Source organism: Rhinoraja longicauda, chromosome 2 (assembly GCF_053455715.1).
Source record: "Rhinoraja longicauda isolate Sanriku21f chromosome 2, sRhiLon1.1, whole genome shotgun sequence".
In the NCBI taxonomy this organism is placed as follows: Eukaryota; Metazoa; Chordata; class Chondrichthyes; order Rajiformes; family Arhynchobatidae; genus Rhinoraja; species Rhinoraja longicauda.
Genome location: NC_135954.1, coordinates 3,745,749 through 3,767,469, shown reverse-complemented (window position 1 = coordinate 3,767,469; position 21,721 = coordinate 3,745,749). Strand labels below are relative to the sequence as shown.

General features: G+C 45.2%; 1 protein-coding gene across 1 annotated transcript in view; it reads right to left on the bottom strand.

Moving 5' to 3' along the window:
• Window positions 1–21,721, bottom strand: part of retreg1 (reticulophagy regulator 1) — a 97,668-nt gene that overhangs the window by 15,375 nt on the left and 60,572 nt on the right. The window contains exons 4-6 of the mRNA XM_078414063.1: window positions 20,258–20,384; window positions 17,174–17,258; window positions 1,814–1,951 (exon numbers count right to left, since the gene is read on the bottom strand). Coding sequence (XP_078270189.1) covers window positions 1,814–1,951; window positions 17,174–17,258; window positions 20,258–20,384 — 350 coding nt within the window. The remainder of the gene's footprint in view (window positions 1–1,813; window positions 1,952–17,173; window positions 17,259–20,257; window positions 20,385–21,721) is intronic.

The following is a 21,721-nucleotide window of genomic DNA, read 5'->3' as shown; positions in this document are numbered from 1 at the left end:
GATATGGCACTGCACAAGGAATGGCTTGCAAGTGATCATTGATGGGTAGAGGAGACTCGGTTAACTTGGTCTCAGGTACAGTACAGACATTGTGGGCTGAAGGGCCTGTTCCTGCGATGTACTGGTCTATGTTCTATCAGTGTAACCTGCCACAGATGAATTGAACGCTGTGGTTCCCTACATTACGTCAGTGACAACTCAAAAGCACGCATTAGCTATGTTGTATTTTGCCGTTTTCTGAGATTATGAAAGAATCAATTTATTCACAAAATGCTGGAGTAACTCAGCGGGTCAGGCAGCATCTCAGGAGAGAAGGAATGGGTGACGTTTCGGGTCGAGACCCTTCTTCAGCCTGATGTCAGGGGGAGTGGGATTAAAGAATCGATTTAGATACAGGTCCAACATCGATTTTCCGGCACCCTTGGTACCAGAGCCTTGCCAGATTATCCGGACCAACAGAGGTCACGGCGTCCGAGAAGAGTCCAACGGTACCGGAACGTTCCGCAAAGTCGGCCTCGGAAGTCGGCTCTGTTCAGTCTATTTATTTTTAGTCTAGAGATACAGCGCGGAAACAGGCCCTTCGGCCCACCGAGTCCGCGCCGGCCAGCGATCCTACTATCCTACCTGTCCACTATCCCAAAGCTTTTCACTGTGCATGTGACAATAAACTAAACCGGCGCTGTAAGGTAGCAGCTCTACCGCCGCGCCACCTTGCCGCTACCTATGGGGACGGATCTTCCGGCTCCAGCCGGGCCAGAGTTCCAGAGCCCCGTCGCAGGGGGCAGATTCCACCCACCGATCGGCCGCGGATGTCCCGCTGAGGTCGGGATCGGCCGCCTCGCCCGGCCTGGGCGCCACGCATTTTTGGAGGCACTTCCGGGAAGCGCGATTTCGAGCGCGCTCCCTTATTTTATTAATGTTAGATTAAAGGATTTTGCCGGACCTTCAGTTGCGGCGAAACCAAACGCAGGCTCAGCGATCGCTTCGCTCAACAACTGCGCTCGGTCCGCGTTAACCAATCTGATCTCCCGGTGGCTGAGCACTTCAACTCCCCCTCCCACTCCCAGTCTGACCTTTCTGTCATGGGCCTCCTCCAGTGCCATAGTGAGGCCCACCGGAAATTGGAGGAACAGCACCTCATATTTCGCCTGGGCAGTTTGCAGCCCGGTGGTATGAACGTCGACTTCTCCAACTTAGATAGTTCCTCTGTCCCTCTCTTCCCCTCCTCCTTCCCAGATCTCCCTCTATCTTCCTGTCTCCACCTATATCCTTCCTTTGTCCTGCCCCCCTGACATCAGTCTAAAGAAGGGTCTCGACCCGAAACGTCGCCCATTCCTTCTCTCCTGAGATGCTGCCTGACCTGCTGAGTTACTCCAGCATTTTGTGAATAAATACCTTCCATTTGTACCAGCATCTGCAGTTGCCGGAAGATCGGTGGTGGACTTCTAGATTGCCAAATAAGTTATGCATTGCCACAGACGGCTGTGCGGGCCAAGTCAATAGATATCTTTAAGGCGGGGGAGATTGACTGATTCTCGATTAGTCCGGGTGTCAGGGGATATGTGGAGAAGGCAGGAAAACTAGGTTGAGAGGGAAAGATAGATCAGCCAAGATTGAATGGCCAAATAGACTTGAGCCAAACGGCCTAATTTTGTTCCGGTGACTTATGAAAACAAAAGTCTAGCACGCATTAGCAAGACAATAAGTATTATTAATAATTTAAAAATACTCCAGTGCATAGTTGGTCATCATTGTCTAATTTAGACCATTTCCCACACTCGTGTTTATCTTGAAATCACCGAGACGTTCTTACTTTTTATCCTTCTCTGCAAATGTTGCACAAAGTCCTTCAGACCAAAATCCAGTCGCTGCAGAACTGGCTCAGCCTTGGTACAAAGACGGTGCCACAGGTCGTACGAGGTTACTAGCGGCCACAGCAGGACACACAGCACTGCAAAAGCAAGCAGGACAACAACATTACTGAGGGCCAAGCGTCGCCATCATTTAGAAACATAGAAACATAGAAAGGAGTAGGCCATTCGGCCCTTCAAGCCTGCACCACAACGAGAGGAGAGGAAAACAAAGGCAGCATATCAGAATGGGGTGAAGATAGGAAAACGTCTGTGTCTGGAACGGGCTGCCAGAGAAGTTATAGAAGTGGATACGATTAAGACCTTACAAAACATTTGGACAGATATATGTCGGAATGAACTGCAGATGGTGGTTTATACCGAAGACAGACAGAGTGCTGGAGTAACTCAGCGGGTCAGGCAGCATCTCTGGAGAACATGGATAGGTGACGTTTCACGGAGTGCTGGAGTAACTCAGCGGGTCAGGCAGCATCCTTGGTCAGTAGTCCCAGGAGGTGATGAGGGTCAGCGGTGGTAGAAACAGTGGTTGTCCTGAGCATCATTCCAGAGACGCTGCCTGACCCGCTGAGTTACTCCAGCAGTCACTCTGTGAAACATCACCTATCCATGTTCTCCAGAGACGCTGCCTGACCCGCTGAGTTACTCCAGCACTCTGTGAAACATCACCTATCCATGTTCTCCAGAGACGCTGCCTGACCCGCTGAGTTACTCCAGCACTCTGTGAAACGTCACCTATCCATGTTCTCCAGAGATGCTGCCTGACCCTGAACATTTTCCAATGTTCTATAGATTCAGGACCAGTTCCTGTGGATTGGAGGGTAGCTAATGTTGTCCCACTTTTTAAGAAAGGAGGGCGAGAGAAAATGGGAAATTATAGACCAGTTAGTCTGACATCAGTGGTGGAGAAGATGCTGGAGTCAATTATAAAAGACGAAATTGCGGAGCATTTGGATAGCAGTAACAGGATCGTTCCGAGTCAGCATAGATTTACGAAGGGGAAATCATGCTTGACTAATCTTTTGGAATTTTTTGAGGATATAACTAGGAAAATTGACAGGGGAGAGCCGGTGGATGTGGTGTACCTTGACTTTCAGAAAGCCTTCGACAAGGTCCCACATAGGAGATTAGTGGGCAAAATTAGAGCACATGGTATTGGGGGTAGGGTACTGACATGGATAGAAAATTGGTTGGCAGAGAGAAAGCAAAGAGTGGGGATAAATGGGACCCTTTCAGAATGGCAGGCAGTGACTAGTGGGGTACCGCAATGCTCGGTGCTGGGTACAATATACATGAATGACTTGGATGAAGGGATTAAAAGTAACATTAGCAAATTTGCAGATGACACAAAGCTGCGTGGTAGCGTGAACTGTGAGGAAGATGCTATGAGGTCGCAGGGTGACTTGGACAGGTTGTGTGAGTGGGCGGATGCATGGCAGATGCAGTTTAATGTGGATAAGTGTGAGGTTATCCACTTTGGTGGTAAGAATAGGAAGGCAGATTATTATCTGAATGGTGTCAAGTTAGGAAAAGGGGACGTACAACGAGATCTGGGTGTCCTAGTGCATCAGTCACTGAAAGGAAGCATGCAGGTACAGCAGGCAGTGAAGAAAGCCAATGGAATGTTGGCCTTCATAACAAGAGGAGTTGAGTATAGGAGCAAAGAGGTCCTTCTGCAGTTGTACAGGGCCCTAGTGAGACCGCACCTGGAGTACTGTGTGCAGGTTTGGTCTCCAAATTTGAGGAAGGATATTCTTGCTATTGAGGGCGTGCAGCATAGGTTTACTGAGTTAATTCCCGGAATGTCGTTTGTTGAAAGACTGGAGCGACGAGGCTTGTATACACTGGAATTTTGAAGGATGAGAGGGGATCTTATTGAAACATATAAGATAACATAACATAACATAACATAACAACACTTTATTGTCACTCGGCACAACACCGAGCGAAATTTCAGCAGTCACACAAAATACAGCAAAAAGAAAAGAACACAGGACACCCGACCCCAACACAAACATCCATCACAGTGACTCCAAACACCCCCTCACTGTGATGGAGGCAACAAAACTTCCCCTCTCTTCCCCCCGCACCCACGGACAGGCAGCTCGACCCCTACCGAGGCAAACGACACGCACAGCCCCCGCAAGGGGATGGAAGGCCCCCCGGCCGAGCCGCCCCGGGCACCGAAACGTCCCGCGGCCACACCGGGCGATGTTAAGTCCAACGGCCGAGCCGCACCGGGCACTGAAACGTCCCGCGGCCGAACAGCGCTGACGATGTTAAGTCCAGCGGCCAAGCCGCACCGGGCACTGAAACGTCCCGCGGCCACACCGGGCGATGTTAAGTCCAGCGGCCAAGCCGCACCGGGCATTGAAACGTCCCGCGGCCGAGCCGCACCGGGCACTGAAACGTCCCGCGGCCACACCGGGCACTGAAACGTCCCGCGGCCACACCGGGCGATGTTAAGTCCAGCGGCCGAGCCGCACCGGGCACTGAAACGTCCCGCGGCCGAGCCGCACCGGGCACTGAAACGTCCCGCGGCCGCACCGGGCGATGTTAAGTCCAGCGGCCGAGCCGCACCGGGCACTGAAACGTCCCGCGGCCGAGCTGCGCCGGCAATGTTAAGGCCCGCAGCCGAGCCGCACCGGGCACTGAAACGTCCCGCAGCCGAGCTGCGCCGGCAATGTTAAGGCCCGCAGCCGAGCCGCACCGGGCACTGAAACGTCCCGCAGCCGAGCTGCGCCGGCAATGTTAAGGCCCGCAGCCGAGCCGCGCCCCGGGGAAGAGACCTAATAAAATAAAGGTTTCCCCCCGCCCCACCCCCCCCACCCCACCCCACACCCCCACCACACACCCCCACCACACATACACAGCCAAAAACAGAAACAAAAACCATCCCAACACCGACACAAACAAAAAAAAAGAAAAAAAGACAACAGACTGCCAGAGAGCCGCAGCCGTTAGGCGCAGCCAACTCCAGGATTATTAAGGGGTTGGACACGTTAGAGGCAGGAAACATATTCCCAATGTTGGGGGAGTCCAGAAACAGGGGCCACAGTTTAAGAATAAGGGGTAGGCCATTTTGAACGGAGATGTGGAAAAACGTTTTCAGGCAGAGAGTTGTAAATCTGTGGAATGTTCTGCCTCAGAAGGCAGTGGAGGCCAATTCTCTGAATGCTTTCAAAAGAGAGCTAGATAGAGCTCTTAAGGATAGCGGAGTCAGGGGGTATGGGGAGAAGGCAGGAACGGGGTACTGATTGAGAATGATCAGCCATGATCACATTCAATGGCGGTGCTGGCTCGAAGGGCCGAATGGCCTCCTGCACCTATTGTCTATTGTCTATTGACCCGCTGAGTTACTCCAGCAGTCTGTGAAACGTCACCTATCCATGTTCTCCAGAGATGCTGCCTGACCCGCTGAGTTACTCCAGCACTCTGTGAAACGTCACCTATCCATGTTCTTCAGAGATGCTGCCTGACCCGCTGAGTTACTCCAGCACTCTGTGAAACGTCACCTATCCATGTTCTCCAGAGATGCTGCCTGACCCGCTGAGTTACTCCAGCACTCTGTGAAACGTCACCTATCCATGTTCTCCAGAGATGCTGCCTGACCCGCTGAGTTACTTCAGCAGTCTGTGAAACGTCACCTATCCATGTTCTCCAGAGATGCTGCCTGACCCGCTGAGTTACTTCAGCAGTCTGTGAAACGTCACCTATCCATGTTCTCCAGAGATACTGCCTGACCCGCTGAGTTACTTCAGCACTCTGGGTCTATGGACAGATATATGGATAGGAAGGGTTTAGAGGGATATGGACCAAATGCAAACAATTTGGATGAGCCCAGTATGCCAACTGTGTCTGTACACCGTGGACAGCTGGATTGTAATCATGTATAGTGTTTCCACTGACTGGATAGCACGCAACAAAAGCTTTTCACTGTTTCTCGGTACATGTACATTAACTAAACTAATCTAAATTTGGTCAGCATGGATATGGTGGTTTGGAGGTCCTGTTTCTGTGGTGTGTACTGATTCTTTAAACAATCATTTCAAGCAACATGAGTTATTTTTATTTTCATAGCCTGTGGAATACTGTTATTTACTGCCTATCAATATTGTTCTACATTTAAATTCAAGATATGACGAGGTTTTACTGCAATGTTGATAGGGGCGAGCCAGAACTGAGTTTAATTGAGTTTAACAGCACAGTGTATAACCAAAGCTATTAAAGGCTATACACAAAATGTTGGAGCAACTCAGGCAGCATCTCGGGAGAGTAGGAATGGATGACGTTTCGGGTCGAAACCCTTCTTCAGATTGAATTATTAAATTATTAAAGGGTGTGAGGTAGGTGACAGATCAGCCATGATCTTGCTGAATGACTGAGCTGGTTCTCAAGGCTACACGTAAGATGAGTGTTTGTCGGCACTGGGCCTGTACTCGCTGGAGTTTAGAAGGATGAAGGGGGACCTCATTGAAACTTACTGAATAGTGAAAGGCCTGGATAGAGTGGTTGTGGAGAGGATGTTTCCACTAGTGGGAGAGTCTAGGACCAGAGGGCACAGCCTCAGAATTAAATAACGTACCTTCAGAAAGGAGATGAGGAGGAATTTCTTTAGCCAGAGGATGGTGAATCTGTGGGATTCATTGCCACAGGCGGCTGTGGAGGTCGAGTCCATGGGTACGTTTAAGGCGGAGATTGACAGATTCTTGATTAGTACGGTGTCAGGGGTTATGGGGAGAAGGCAGGAGAATGGGGTTAGGAGGGAGAGATAGATCAGCCACGATTGAATGGCGGAGTAGACTTGATGGGCCGAATGGCCCAATTCTGCTCCTATCACTTATGAACATGAAAGCATCTTAATTTTTTTTTGATTTTTTTTTTTTTGAAAAGCATATGTACAGATGGAAATAAAAGACAAATTTGTTACAAAGTTCTTACATAGCTTCAATTTTAAAATTTTTAAAGAGAGAAAATAAAAATAAAGAAGAATGAAAAAAAAAAAAAAAAGAGTTATAACTATAATAATTAAAGGGGGTAGATCCGGGAGACAATAACCACAGTTGTACATCCAACCCTAAACTCAAGTTTCAACTTTTAATTTAATTTTTTTTTATTTTAGTCCTGTGTCAAGCCCATTTACTTTTCTAAAAATTCAATAAATGGAGACCATATTTTAAAAAATAAATCAGGTTTGTCAATTAAGGCAAATCTTATTTTTTCCAAATGCAAGGTCTCTGTCATTTCCGTAATCCACATTTTAGTTGTGGGGGTTATTGGTTTTTTCCAAAATTTAAGTATTAATTTTTTCGCAGTTATTAAACTGTAATCAAGAAAATGTACCTGACTTGTTGTAAAGTTAGTAATATGTTCTGATAATCCTAATATTATTAATTTTGGATCCATATCCAATTGCTTGTCAATAACTTTAGAAACTATTTTTAAAATATCCAACCAGAAATTTTGCATTTTTATGCAAGTTACGAAAGTATGAGTTAAATTAGCTTATTGAAATTGACATTTATCACAAATAGGAGAAATACTAGAAAAAATCCTATTTAATTTCGTCTTCGAATAATGTAGTCTATGTATTATTTTAAATTGTATTATGGAATGTCTAGTATTTAATGAACATTGGTGTATATGTTGTAAACTTTCATCCCATATATCTTGTATTATGAGTTGGTTCAATTCGTCCTCCCATGCTCGTCTATATGATTCTGATGACGGAATGTCAGTATCTAGGAGAGTATTATAAATAAAGGATATTAATTTATTTGAATTATAATGTCGATTCAGGCATACATCAAGAGTTTCTGGACCTCTAAATTTATATTCTTGCATGTGTAATTTTACATAATCTCTAAGTTGTAAATATCTAAAATAATTATTAACATGTAATCCGTACTTCTGCTGTAAATCCTGAAAAGAAAGAAAGGTTCCCTTATGATAAAGATCTCCCACCATTTTAATTCCATAACTTTTCCATTGAGCAAATCCTCTATCTAAGAGAGACGGTTTAAAAGAAGGGTTATTCGCAATAGGGAGGAAAGAAGATAATTTACTCAGTTTTAAAGTAAGTTTTAATTGTTTCCAGGTACGGATAACACTATGTATAATCGGATTACCTCCATATGTTTTTTTATTTTAATTTATTGGAGCTAAGAGGATTGCACCAATATCAAATGGTAAACAATCCTCTTTCTCCATCTTTAACCAATCCGGTTGTTGATCAGTGTCATCCAACCAGCAGGTTATATTTTTTAATATTAACCGCCCAATAATAAAATAAGAAGTTAGGTAAGGCAATTCCTCCATTAGTTTTAGACTTACATAGATGTATTTTATATATTCTATGAGTCTTGTAGTCCCAAATAAAATTAATAATAATTGAATCGATTTTTTAAAAAAACTTTTTTGGAAGATAGATCGGAATTGCTTGAAATAAGTATAGTAGCTGTGGAAGAAAGATCATCTTTATAGCATTACTACGACCAACTAATGATATAGGAAGTGTTTTCCAAAATTGGATATTTCTGTGTAATTTAGTAAGTAAAGGAGGAAAATTTAATTTAAATAAAGAAGTATATTTCCTAGTCACGTAAATTCCAAGATATTTAAACTTTTCATAGGCAATTTTAAAAGGAAATTGTTGAAGAATGGCCGGATTTTGCTCCATTATTGGCATAATTTCACTTTTGTACCAGTTAATTCTATAACCTGAAAATGAACCAAATTGAGTTATGAGATTTAATAAATTCGGAATGCTAATTTCAGGATTTGTAATGTATATTAATACATCATCCGCATATAAAGAAATTTTATTGGTTGTATGGTTAGTGTTATAACCGTGAATGTCTGGATTTGATCTAATACTCTCAGCAAGTGGTTCTATAACGAGGGCAAATAGAAGCGGAGATAGTGGGCATCCTTGTCTACAACCCCTAAATAAATGAAATTTGGATGACAGCATTTGATTAGTTAATATTCTAGCTGTTGGGGATGTATATAAAAGTTTCACCCATGAACTAAAATTTTCACCTAATTGAAATTTTTCCATCACTGAGAAAAGATAGGGCCATTCTACTTGATCAAATGCTTTTTCAGCATCTAGCGAAATGATTGCTAAATCTTCGTTTAATATTCTATTTGAATATATTATATTGAACAAGCGTCTCAAATTGAAAAATGAATATCGTTTAGCTATAAAGCCTGATTGGTCGGGGTGTATCAATTTATCTATAACTAGACTTAATCTATGAGCTAAGATTTTCGCTAATATCTTCTGATCAGTATTTAAAAGAGCTATCGCTCTGTACGAACCAGGGTCTTCAGAATCCTTATCTTTTTTAGGAATAAGTATTATTGTTGATTCAGGCAGAGTTTGTGGTAATCTCTGTTGTTTAAAGGCGTAACTATATACAGTTTGCAAACGTGAAGAGATCAAATCACTAATTTTTTTATAAAATTCATTATTTAAGCCGTCAGAGCCAGGGGTCTTCCCATTTTTCATGGATTTAATGGTCTCTTCAACGTCTTTCATAGTTATTTCTGCGCCCAATAAGTTTCTGTCACTCTCATTCAAACCAGGGAGGTTAGATTCCTGCAAAAAGTTTTGTATCTGCGCAGAGCTATCTGTTATTTTTGATGAATATAATGTCTGATAAAATTGCAAAAATCTCTGATTAATGTCCTTGGGTAGTTTAAGCATCTTAATTTTTGCGCCTATTTTAATCACTTACATTTTGGAAACAAATTAAAAAAATTGGGATGCAGGAGGTCTAATTAATCTGGCAACAGATCTAAAAACTAAGGTAGACACAAAATGCTGGAGTAACTCAGCGGGTCAGGCAGCATCTCGGGAGAGAAGGAATGGGCGACGTTTCGTGTTGAGACCCTTCTTCAGACTGATGTCAGGGGGGCGGGACAAAGATAGGATGTAGTCGGTGACAGGAAGACTAGTGGGAGAACTGGGAAGGGGAGGGGATAGAGAGGGAAAGCAGGGACTATCTGAAGTTAGAGAAGTCAATGTTCATAGCGCTGGGGTGTAAACTGCCCAAGCGAAATATGAGGTGCTGTTCCTCGTGGTTTATACCTTCTAAAAACTAAGATCAGGGTTTAAGACATCTCATAACAATGGAGTGATAAATACATTTCAATGCATAGTATAATTATAAATTTGATCTCCTTATCAATGCTGTGGTTGCGATGTCATATTTCTAATGGCCATGCCAGGCAAACATGTCTACTGTACACTAATTTGTCTCACTTACATCTGGCAATGCCTGGTTACGCCACAAGGTGGCAGATTAAGAGGAATTTCAATGTTGCTCTCATTAATCTGCAATGGGAAAGACAGAGTGCTGGAGTAACTCAGCGGGTCAGGCAGCATCTGTGGAGAACATGGATAGGTGACGTTTCACAGAGTGCTGGAGTAACTCAGTGGGTCAGGCAGCATCTCTGCTGTTTCTACTAATATGCAAGAGTTATGTGCCAATCCACCAAAATAAATTAACTCTCAGGCCAGGTTTGAGAAATGCATTTTTAAAAGTAAAATATATTTTGGGGTATTTTTTAATTAGACTTTAGAGATAAAGTGCGGGAGCAGATCCTTTGACCTACCTCGTGCGCACCCACCAGCGATCACCCCGTACACTAGCACGATCCTACACACACTAGGGACGATTTACCATTTTTTTACAACCCTACAAACCTGAACATCCTACTATCCTACAAAATGCCCTACAAACCTGAACATCTTTGGGACGTGGGAGGAAACCGGAGCACCCAGAGAAAACCCAAGTGGTCACAGGGAGAACGTACAAACTCTGTACAGACAGCACCCGTAGTCAGGATGGAACCCGGGTCTCTGGCGTGGTGAGGCAGCAACTCTACCGCTGTGCCACTGTGCCATCTGTTAGAATGTTTAAAGTTGTGTAGAAAAACGGGAGGACATTTAGATTTAGATTTAGAGATACAGCGCAGAAACAGGCCCTTTGGCCCACCGGGTCCGCGCCGCCCAGCGATCCCCGCACACTAACACTATCCTACACCCACTAGGGACAATTTTTACATTTGTCCAGCCAATTAACCTACATACCTGTACGTCTTTGGAATGTGGGAGGAAACCGAAGATCTCAGAGTAAACCCACGCAGGTCACGGGGAGAACGTACAAACTCCGTACAGACGGCGCCCGTAGTCAGGATCGATCCTGAGTCTCCGGCGCTGCATTCGCTGTAAGGCAGCAACTCTACCGCTGCGCCACCGTGCCGCCCCAGACGAGGTGGGCCAAAGGATCTGTTCCCGCACTCTATCTCTAAAGTCCAATTCAAAAATACCCAAAAATTACACTATTTGAATTTATCAAACCTGATAAATTTTATTTGTACTCCTCGGTTTGTATGCCTCGTCTTCCCCTCAGCCAACAGTGTTCCATTCTACATTTCACTGAGCATTATCTGCTTTGATTTGTCCCTGTCACACCTTACCCTTCCATATCTCTATGTCTCCCTCTCCCGACCCTCTGTCTGAAGAAGTGTCTCGACCCGAAATGTCACCCATTCCTTCTCTCCAGAGATGCTGTACAAAACACCACAGGAGATCAATAGACAATAGGTGCAGGAGGAGGCCATTCAGCCCTTCGAGCCCACACCGCCATTCAATGTGATCATGGCTGATCATTCTCAATCAATACCCCGTTCCTGCCTTTTCCCCATACCCCCTGACTCCGCTGTCCTTAAGAGCTCTATCTAGCTCTCTCTTGAATGCATTCAGAGAATTGGCCTCCACTGCCTTCTGAGGCAGAGAATTCCACAGATTCACAACTCTCTGACTGAAAACGTTTTTCCTCATCTCCGTTCTAAATGGCCTACCCCTTATTCTTAAACTGTGGCCCCTTGTTCTGGACTCTTCCAACATTGGGAACATGTTTCCTGCCTCTAACTTGTCCAACCCCTTAATAATCTTATACGTTTCGATAAGATCCCCTCTCATCCTTCTTCCCTGTGGCTACCAAACTGTACAATCCTTTCTGTCATGGGGTAGACTGACTCCACCACCCCCCCCTCCCCGCCCGCCCCTCCCTGCCCCCCCCTCCCCGCCCACCCCCCCATCTTTGCACATCCCCCAATCCTGGACTTTCCACTCATCACTTTAATTTAATGTTCCATGTATCTTGTGTTTTATGACTGTTGGCAGATCAATTTCCCTCCTGGGATAAATAAAGTTCTATGGTATGGTATGGTATGCTGCCTGTCCCGCTGAGTTACTCTGGCGTTCTGTGTCTATCGTCAGTGTAAACCGGCATCTGCAGTCCCTTCCTGCAGGTTCCCGTGAGCCGTCTGCATTGCGGAGTGATCGATCGGTGGCCATTGTGACAAAGAAGACCTTTATGTGAACCTGATGTGCAGGATGAAGATGCCATCCTGTAACGGGTAATCGGCTCATAGAAATCTCCTGCTGACGTTGGTGGCATTGAACATGCAGAAATAGAGTGGGACAGAAAAAAACCAATCAGAATGTGTTCTGTAGGCATTAACTGTGGGTCTGAGTCACAGACTGACAAGTCACAGACAGATCTTATAGAGGTGTACAAAATCATGAGAGGAATAGATCGGGTAGATGCACAGAGTCTCTTGTCCAGAGTAGGAGAATCGAGGACCAGGGTTCATAGGTTCAAGGTGAAGGGGAAAAGATTTAATAGGAATCCGAGGGGTAACCTTTTCACACAGAGGGTGGTGGGTGTATGGAACAAGCTGCCAGAGGAGGTAGTTGAGGCAGGGACTATCCCAATGTTTAAGAAACAGTTGGACAGGTGCGTGGATAGGACAGGTTTGGAGGGATATGGACCAAGCGCAGGCAAGTGGGACTAGGGTAGATGGGACACTGTTGGCCGGTTTGGGCGAGTTGGGCCGAAGGGCCTGTTTCCACACTGTATCACTCTATGGTGAATTTATTTTCATTCGACAGCTGAATGGAATCTTATTTACACTGGTATTGGAAAGCATTGGAACTATTTCTATGGTCGCCAAAGGTACAAATGGCATACAACTGGCATTTATTTCCACAAGAACTACTATCTACCTCATTGGTGACCCTCAGACCATCTTTGATCGGACTTTGCTGGCTTTACCTTGCACTAAACGTTATTCCCTTATCATGTATCTATACACTGTGAATACATTTCAATTCGATTGTAATGTTCGATTGTAATCATGTGTTGTTAATAGACAATAGACAATAGGTGCAGGAGGAGGCTATTCGGCCCTTCGAGCCAGCACTGCCATTCAATGTGATCATGGCTGATCATTCTCAATCAGTACCCCGTTCCTGCCTTCTCCCCATACCCTCTGACTCCGCTATCATTAAGAGCTCAATCTAGCTCTCTCTTGAATGCATTCAGAGAATTGGCCTCCACTGCCTTCTGAGGCAGAGAATTCCACAGATTTACAACTCTCTGACTGAAAAATGTTTCCTCATCTCCGTTCTAAATGGCCTACCCCTTATTCTTAAACTGTGGCCCCTTGTTCTGGACTCCCCCAACATTGGGAACATGTTTCCTGCGTCTAACGTGTCCAACCCCTTAATAATCTTATACGTTTCGATAAGATCTCCTCTCATCCTTCTAAATTCCAGTGTATGCAAGCCTAGTCGGTCCCGCCATTCCGGGAATTAACCTAGTAAATCTACGCTGCACGCCCTCAATAGCAAGAATATCCTTTCTCAAATTTGGAGACGAAAACTGCACACAGTACTCCAGGTCTTTCCGCTGACTGGTTAGCATGCAACAAAAGCTTTTCACTGTACCTCGGTACACGTGACAATAAACTGAACTGGAAATGTTTGAAATGGTGTAACAAAACTAAGATACACAGTGCTGTGGGAAGTACAGTTGGTGCAGCGGTAGAGTTGCTGCCTTCCAGCGCCATAGACCCAGGTTCGATCCTCACTACAGGTGCTGTCTGGACAGTTTGCACGTTCGTCCCGTGACCTGAGTGGGTTTTCTCCGGGTGCTTCAGTTTCCTCCCACACTCCAAAGATGTACAGATTTGTACGTTAAGTTGGCTTTGGTAAAAAAAATTGTAAATTGTCCCAAGTTTGTCGGACAGTGTTAATGTACGGGTTGATTGCTGGTCGGCTCGGACTCAGTGGGCCGAAGGGCCTGTTTCTACACTGTATGTCTACACTCCAAAGACTAATTAGTTTGAGGGGCTGAGCTATGGGGAGAGGTTGGGCAGACCAGGACTTTATTCCTTGGAGCGCAGGAGGCTGAGGGGTGATCTTTAGACTTGACTTGACTTTAGACTTTAGAGATACAGCACGGAAATAGGTACTGAGTCCGCGCCGACTGGCATTTGCAAATATTAGTTTAGAATAGAGATACAGCGCGGAAACAGGCCCTTTCGGCCCACCGGGTCCGCGCCGACCAGCGATCCCCGCACACTAACACTATCCCATACCCACTAGGGACAATTTTTACATTTATACCAAGCCAATTAACCTACAAACCTGCACGTCTTTGGAGTTTGGGAGGAAACCGAAGATCTCGGGAAAAACCCACGCAGGTCATGGGGAGAACGTACAAACACCGTACAGACGCACCCGTAGTCAGGATTGAACCCGGGTCTCCGGCGCTGCATTTGCTGTAAGGCGGCAACTCTACCGCTGCACCACCGTGCCACACGCATTGTACATCGTTCTTAGTGTGTAGGGTAGTGCTAGTGTACGGGGAACACTGATCGGTACGGGCCAAGTGGGCCAAAGGGATAGTTTCCAGGCTGTATCTCTAGACTAAACAAAACGTTTGGACAGGTAGACACGTGGACAGAAAACGTTAGAGGGAGCTGGGCCAAACGTGGGCAAATGGGGCTGGTTTAGATGGGGCACCTTGGTTGGCATGGACGAGCTGGACTGAAAGGCCTTTTTCCATGCTGTACGACTGAATGACTCTATTGAGCTTTACTACGTTTATATGTTATGCTGTTCCTTACCTGAGTGAAGAATGTTTCATGCTGGCTGTGACTAGAGACACTAAATAAACAATTCAGGCCATGGTACTGGCAACTTAAAAAGAGCATGCAATTTTTAGAAGAACAAAGTGGATGTTTATTATAAACAGCGGCTATAAAGTCAGAATAGTTAATTCAAACACACTTTATTGAAATCCTATTAAAATCAATTTCTGATCACGAAAGGACACAGAGTGCTGGAGTAACTCAGTGGGTCAGGCAGCATCTCTGGAGAACATGGATAGGTGACGTTTCACAGAGTGCTGGAGTAACTCAGTGGATCAGGCAGCATCTGTGGAGAACATGGATAGGTGACGTTTCACAGAGTGCTGGAGACTCACTGTGATGGATGTTTCTTTTGTTTGGTGCTAGTTTATGATTGTATGTGTTATTGCATTTTTATTGATTATTCTTATTGGTCTTATTGTTGAACTGCGGGTAATGTTTCATTTCACTACACATTTATGTGTATGTGACAAATAAACGACTATTGACTATTTTAGTAACTCAGCAGATCGGGCAGCATCTGTGGAGAACATGGATAGGTGTCGTTTCACAGAATGCTGGAGTAACAGCGGGTCAGGCAGCATACCATTGGATTGAATTATGATCGTGAATTATGAACAAAATCACTCTGTGATTACATACCATCTGTAATGTTCGAAATGTTAGACACGCTGAGAGGAGGAGGAATTTCTTTAATCAGAAGGTGGTGAATCTGTGGAATTCTTTGCCACAGATGGCTGCGGAGGTGAAGTCAATGGATATTTTACAGGTAGAGATAGATAAGATTCATGATTAGTACGGGTGTCAGGGGTGACGGAGAGAAGGCAGGAAAATGGGGTTAGGAGGGAGAGATATGGATGTGTCTATCCATACAGAGATCTTTCTAAAGTTTTACATTTGCAAAGACCTTTCTTAACTTCTAATATCTTTGTGCCCTACTTCATTATTTGCTTTGCCATGAAGCTATTTCTTGTTCTTTATTATCTCACTGTTCAAGGATTATTTCTTTAAATATTCCCGTTTTTACCTAAAAAGCTTGTTTTTTTACAGGATCAAATCTGAAATTGCATTCATTTGAATTAAAGTACTGTATAACTTTAGCAAATGTGCCTGACGTAGATGGTCTCGTTTTGCAATACCCTCATTATCAAATATGATGGGAAGTATGGTGGCAAAGCTACTGCCTCGCTGCTCCAGAGACCCACCTGGGTTTGATCCTGACTACAGGTGCTTGTCTGTACAGAGTCCAAAGATGAACAGGTTTGTCGGTTCGTTGGCTTGGTATTACCTGAATGGTGGCCGATTAGGAGAAGGGGAGATGCAACGAGATCTGGGTGTCGTGGTGCACCAGCCATTGAAAGTAGGCATGCAGGTGCAGCAGGCAGTGAAGAAAGCGAATGGTATGTTGGCATTCATAGCGAGGGGATTTGAGTATAGGAGCAGGGAGGTTCTGCTGCAGTTGTACAGGGCATTGGTGAGACCACACCTGGAGTATTGCGTACAGTTTTGGTCTCCTAATCTGAGGAAAGACATTCTTGCCATAGAGGGAGTACAGAGAAGGTTCACCAGATTGATTCCTGGGATGGCAGGACTTTCATATGAAGAAAGACTGGATAGACTCGGCTTGTACTCGCTGGAATTTAGAAGATTGAGGGGGGATCTTATAGAAACGTACAAAATTCTTAAGGGGTTGGACAGGTTAGATGCAGGAAGATTGTTCCCGATGTTGGGGAAGTCCAGAACAAAGGGTCACAGTTTAAGGATAAGGGGGAAGTCTTTTAGGACCGAGATGAGAATGTTTTTTTTCACACAGAGAGTGGTGAATCTGTGGAATTCTCTGCCACAGAAGGTAGTTGAGGCCAGTTCATTGGCTATATTTAAGAGGGACTTAGATGTGGCCCTTGCGGCTAAAGGGATCAGGGGATATGGAGAGAAGGCAGGTACAGGATACTGAGTTGGATGATCAGCCATGATCATATTGAATGGCGGTGCAGGCTCAAAGGGCCGAATGGCCTACTCCTGCACCTATTTTCTATGTTTCTATGTTTCTATATGAATGTAATACTGTCCCTAGTGTGTGTAGAGTAGTGTTAATGTCCGGGGATCGCTGGTCGGTGCAGACTCGCTGAGCCGAACGGCTTGTTTCTCACTCTGTATCTCCGAACTAAGATAGATCGGCCATGAGATAATCCATGCGCAGTGGTGTTGTCTAATATTTAGCTACGCGGGCACATGTATAACCAAACATTGACGACATAAAATAGTTCTTGGACAGCAGCAGGAGTACTTACACAAGAAGTATGAGACCAGGGCACCGGGTATGTAGCGTCCAATAACTGCACAGAATGTACACAGACTGCAAACAAGGAGGCAAAACTGGAGGGTGAGGGAACGGAGGGAAAACAGAAAGAAAGGTTATTAAACTTCTCTGCGTTTTATTACACATTATTGAACTGTTAAACTTTATTCAACTATTTCTCTGGAACATCAGAGTTTGAGGGGAGACTAGATAGAGGTATATAAAATGATGAGAGATATAGATAGTATAGACACAGTTGGGTTGAAGGGCCTGGTTCTGTGCTGTATGTCTCCATTAATATGACAGGTAATTGCCCCGTGCTAATATTGTGCAGTCACGGTGGCGCAGCGGTAGAGTTGCTGCCTTACAGCGAATGCAGCGCCGGAGACCTGGGTTCCATACCGATTATGGGCGCCGTCTGTACGGAGTTTGTACGTTCTCCCCATGACCTGCGTGGGTTTTCTCCGAGATCTTCGGTTTCCTCCCACACTCCAAAGACGTGCGGGTTTGTAGTTTAATAGGCTTGGTAAATGTATAAATTGTCCCTAGTGGGTGTAGGATAATGTTAACGGTTGAGGGTTTATGGGGAGAAGGCAGGAGAATAGGATTGAGAGGGAAAGATAGATCAGCCATGATTGAATGGTGGCGTGAATGGCCTGATTCTGCTCCTATCAGTTCTGAACTTATAACCTAGACAGTTATGATTTAAGTCTAGCTTTTGAGCTGGATACAGTTGTCTCAGTAAAATGTTCAAATTCCGGTCTCTATCGCTGTAAGGCACCAACTCTGCTGCTGCGCCATTCTGTGCCCCTTTGCTTGTTAACTTCTACAAAGACAGCGATGTATTGCTATGGACTTACACTAGTTCATCACCACACACAGGGGACAATGAACAGTTTTTACCGAAGCCAATGTAAAAATTGTCCCTAGTGGCTGTAGGATAGTGTTAATGTGCGGGGATGTGCGGGGATCGCTGGTCGGCGCGGACCCGGTGGACCGAAAGGGCCTGTTTCTGCGCTGTATCTCTAAACTAACCTAAACTGAACCTTTTAACCCCAGGGTGGGAATGTCCAACACTAGAGGGCACAGCTAAAAGAAGAGAGGGAGAGAGTTTAATAGAGATGCGCAGAACGAGTTTCTTTTACACATAGAGTAGTCTGGGGCCTGGCATACGCTGCCAGAGGTGTTGGCAGAGGCAGATATGATTGTGGCGTTTAAGTTGCTATTAGGCAGGCTCATAGTTAGTGCAGGAAATGGAGGGATATGGATCACGCACAGGCAGATGTGATCAGTTTAGCATAGAAACATAGAAAATAGGTGCAGGAGGAGGCCATTCGGCCCTTCGAGCCAGCACCACCATTCATTGTGATCATGGCTGATCATCCACAATCAGTAACCCGTGCCTGCTTACTCCCCATACCCCTTGATTCCACTAGCCCCTAGAGCTCTATCTAACTCTCTTTTAAATTCATCCAGTAAATTGGCCTCCACTGCCTTCTGTGGCAGAGAATTCCACAAATTCACAACTCTCTAGGTTAAAAAGTTTCTTCTCATCTCAGTTTTAAATGGCCTCCCCTTTATTCTTAGACTGTGTGGCCCCTGGTTCTGGGCTCGCCCAACATTGGGAATATTTTTCCTGCATCTAACTTGTCCAGTCCTTTTATAATTTTAAACGTTTCTTTAAGATGTCCTCTCATCCTAAATTCCAGTGAATACAAGCCCGGTCTTTCCAATCTTTCCTCATATGACATGGCATCATGTTCAGTACGAAGATTGTGGGTCAAAGGCCTCGTCCTGTGCTGTGTTTCTCCGGGGTCTATATCAACTAATGAATAATATAAGCTGCAGGAGACAAGCCAGCAGTGTGAACGTTAAACGTTCCCATTTTAAGAAGCTTCCACCCTCACTTTACCTCGCACTAAACGTTATTCCCTCTATCCTGTATCTGTACACTGTGAACGGCTCGATTGTAATCAATAGACAATAGACAATAGGTGCAGGAGGAGGCCATTCGGCCCTTCGAGCCAGCACCGCCATTCAATGTGATCATGGCTGATCATCCACAATCAGTACCCCGTTCCTGCCTTCTCCCCATACCCCCTGCCATCCTTAAGAGCTCTAACCAGCTCTCTCTTGAATGCATTCAGAGAATTGGCCTCCACTGCCTTCTGAGGCAGAGAATTCCACAGATTCACAACTCTCTGACTGAAAAAGTTTTTCCTCATCTCAGTTCTAAATGGCCTACCCCTTATTCTTAAACTGTGGCCCCTGGTTCTGGACTCCCCCAACATTGGGAACATGTTTCCTGCCTCTAACGTGTCCAACCCCTTAATACGTTTCGATAAGATCTCCTCTCATCCTTCTAAATCATGTTTTGTCTTTCCGATGACTGGTTAGCTCGTAACAAAGGCTTTCTACTGTACCTCGGCACACGTGACAGTAAACTACACTAACAATACCGACTATGGGCGCCGTCTGTACGGAGTTTGTACGTTCTCCCCATGACCTGCGTGGGTTTTCTCCGAGATCTTCGGTTTCCTCCCACACTCCAAAGACGTACAGGTATGTAGGTTAATTGACTGGGTAAATGTAAAAATTGACCCTAGTGTGTGTAGGATAGTGTTAATGTGCGGGGATTGCTGGGCGGCGCGGACTCGGTGGGCCGAAGGGCCTGTTTCCGCGTTATATCTCTAAATCTAAAAAATCTTTAAAAAATCTAAAACTACTCCTACAAGGTCTACACTTAAGGGCGGCACGGTGGCACAGCAGTAGAGTTGCTGCCTTACAACGGTAGAGACCTGTGTTCCGTCCCGGGTGCTGTCTGTACGGAGTTTGTACGTTCTCCCCATGACTGTGTGGGTTTTCTCCGAGAACTTCGGTTTGCTCCCACACTCCAAAGACGTACAAGTCTGTAGGTTAATTGGATTGGTATAAATGTAAGTGTGTAGGCCAGTGTTAGTGTGCGGGGATCGCTGGTCGGCGCGGACTCGGTGGGCCGAATGGCCTGTTTCCACGCTGTATCTCTAAACTAAACCAAACATTATTTAGATATTGCAGGGAATTCGAATTTCCTTACCTTTCCTGGGTTTTGCTTCTTGAAATGGGTCATTTCTTCAAACAGCACCGTACAACTCATCCAGGATTCTGCGATGCACTGACTGAACCTCGGTGTGCCCTCCTGTTTGGCTTCAGTCACTTTCCAGCTAAATAAACGAGAAGTCAAACATTATTATAAAAGAATGAAGCAAACAAGAGATACTTTAGTTCCAAGATGGAAGTTCTGCCCATTTCTCTTTATTTATGAATTCATGGTTAAGCAGACCTCACCGACGCTGCGAGAACGTATTGTCCATCTTATCGAAACGTATAAGATTATTAAGGGGTACCCCGTTCCTGCCTTCTCCCCATACCCCCTGACTCCGTTATCCTTAAGAGCTCTATCTAGCTCCCTCTTGAATGCATTCAGAGAACTGGCCTCCACTGCTTTCTGAGGCAGAGAATTCCACAGATTTACAACTCTCCGACTAAAAATGTTTTTCCTCATCTCAGTTCTAAATGGCCTACCCCTTATTCTTAAACTGTGGCCCCTTGTTCTGGACTCCCCCAACATTGGGAAAATGTTTACTGCCTCTAACGTGTCCAACCCCTTAATAATCTTATACGTTTCGATAAGATCTCCTCTCATCCTTCTAAATTCCAGTGTATACAAGCCTAGCCGCTCCATTCTTTCAACATATGACAGTCCTGCCATTCCGGGAATTAACCTAGTAAACCTAAGCTGCACGCCCTCAATAGCAAGAATATCCTTCCTCAAATTTGGAGACCAAAACTGCACACGGTACTCCGGGTGCGGTCTCATTAGGGCCCTGTACAACTGCAGAAGGACCTCTTTGCTCCTATACTCAACTCCTCTTGTTATGAAGGCCAACATGCCATTGGCTTTCTTCACTGCCTGCTGTACCTGCATGCTTCCTTTCAGTGACTGATGCACTAGGACACCCAGATCTCGTTGTACGTCCCCTTTTCCTAACTTGACACCATTCAGATAATACTCTGCCTTCCTATTCTTACCTCCAAAGGTCTTTATCAGTATGTGACATGCACCACCCTCATGGGAAAGACACTGGATAAATGCTATGGTTCAGTCCCACATGCATACAGATGCGTCACTCTCCCACCACCCCCCGCCCCACCCCTGGCTCTGCTGACCACCACACCATTCTGCTTGCACCAGCCTACTCATCGGTCGTAAGGAGGTCAGAGAAGGTCATTAACACCATCAAACATCAAACCAATAACAGCATTGACAAGCTTTGAAGACAACGACTGCGATAACTAGACATCCCAACATTTGATTTTACAAATTCAGAATTTTGATGTCCCAAAATTCAGAATTTTCCATCAAAATTCATAATAATGCAACTTTTCAGCAAAAAAAGGTATGCACGCCAAATGCGCGTACACGTTACGCTACATTCACGTGTGAAAAACGACTATTATTTCCAACAGTCTGTAGTTCTTGGACTACATGTACAATGTC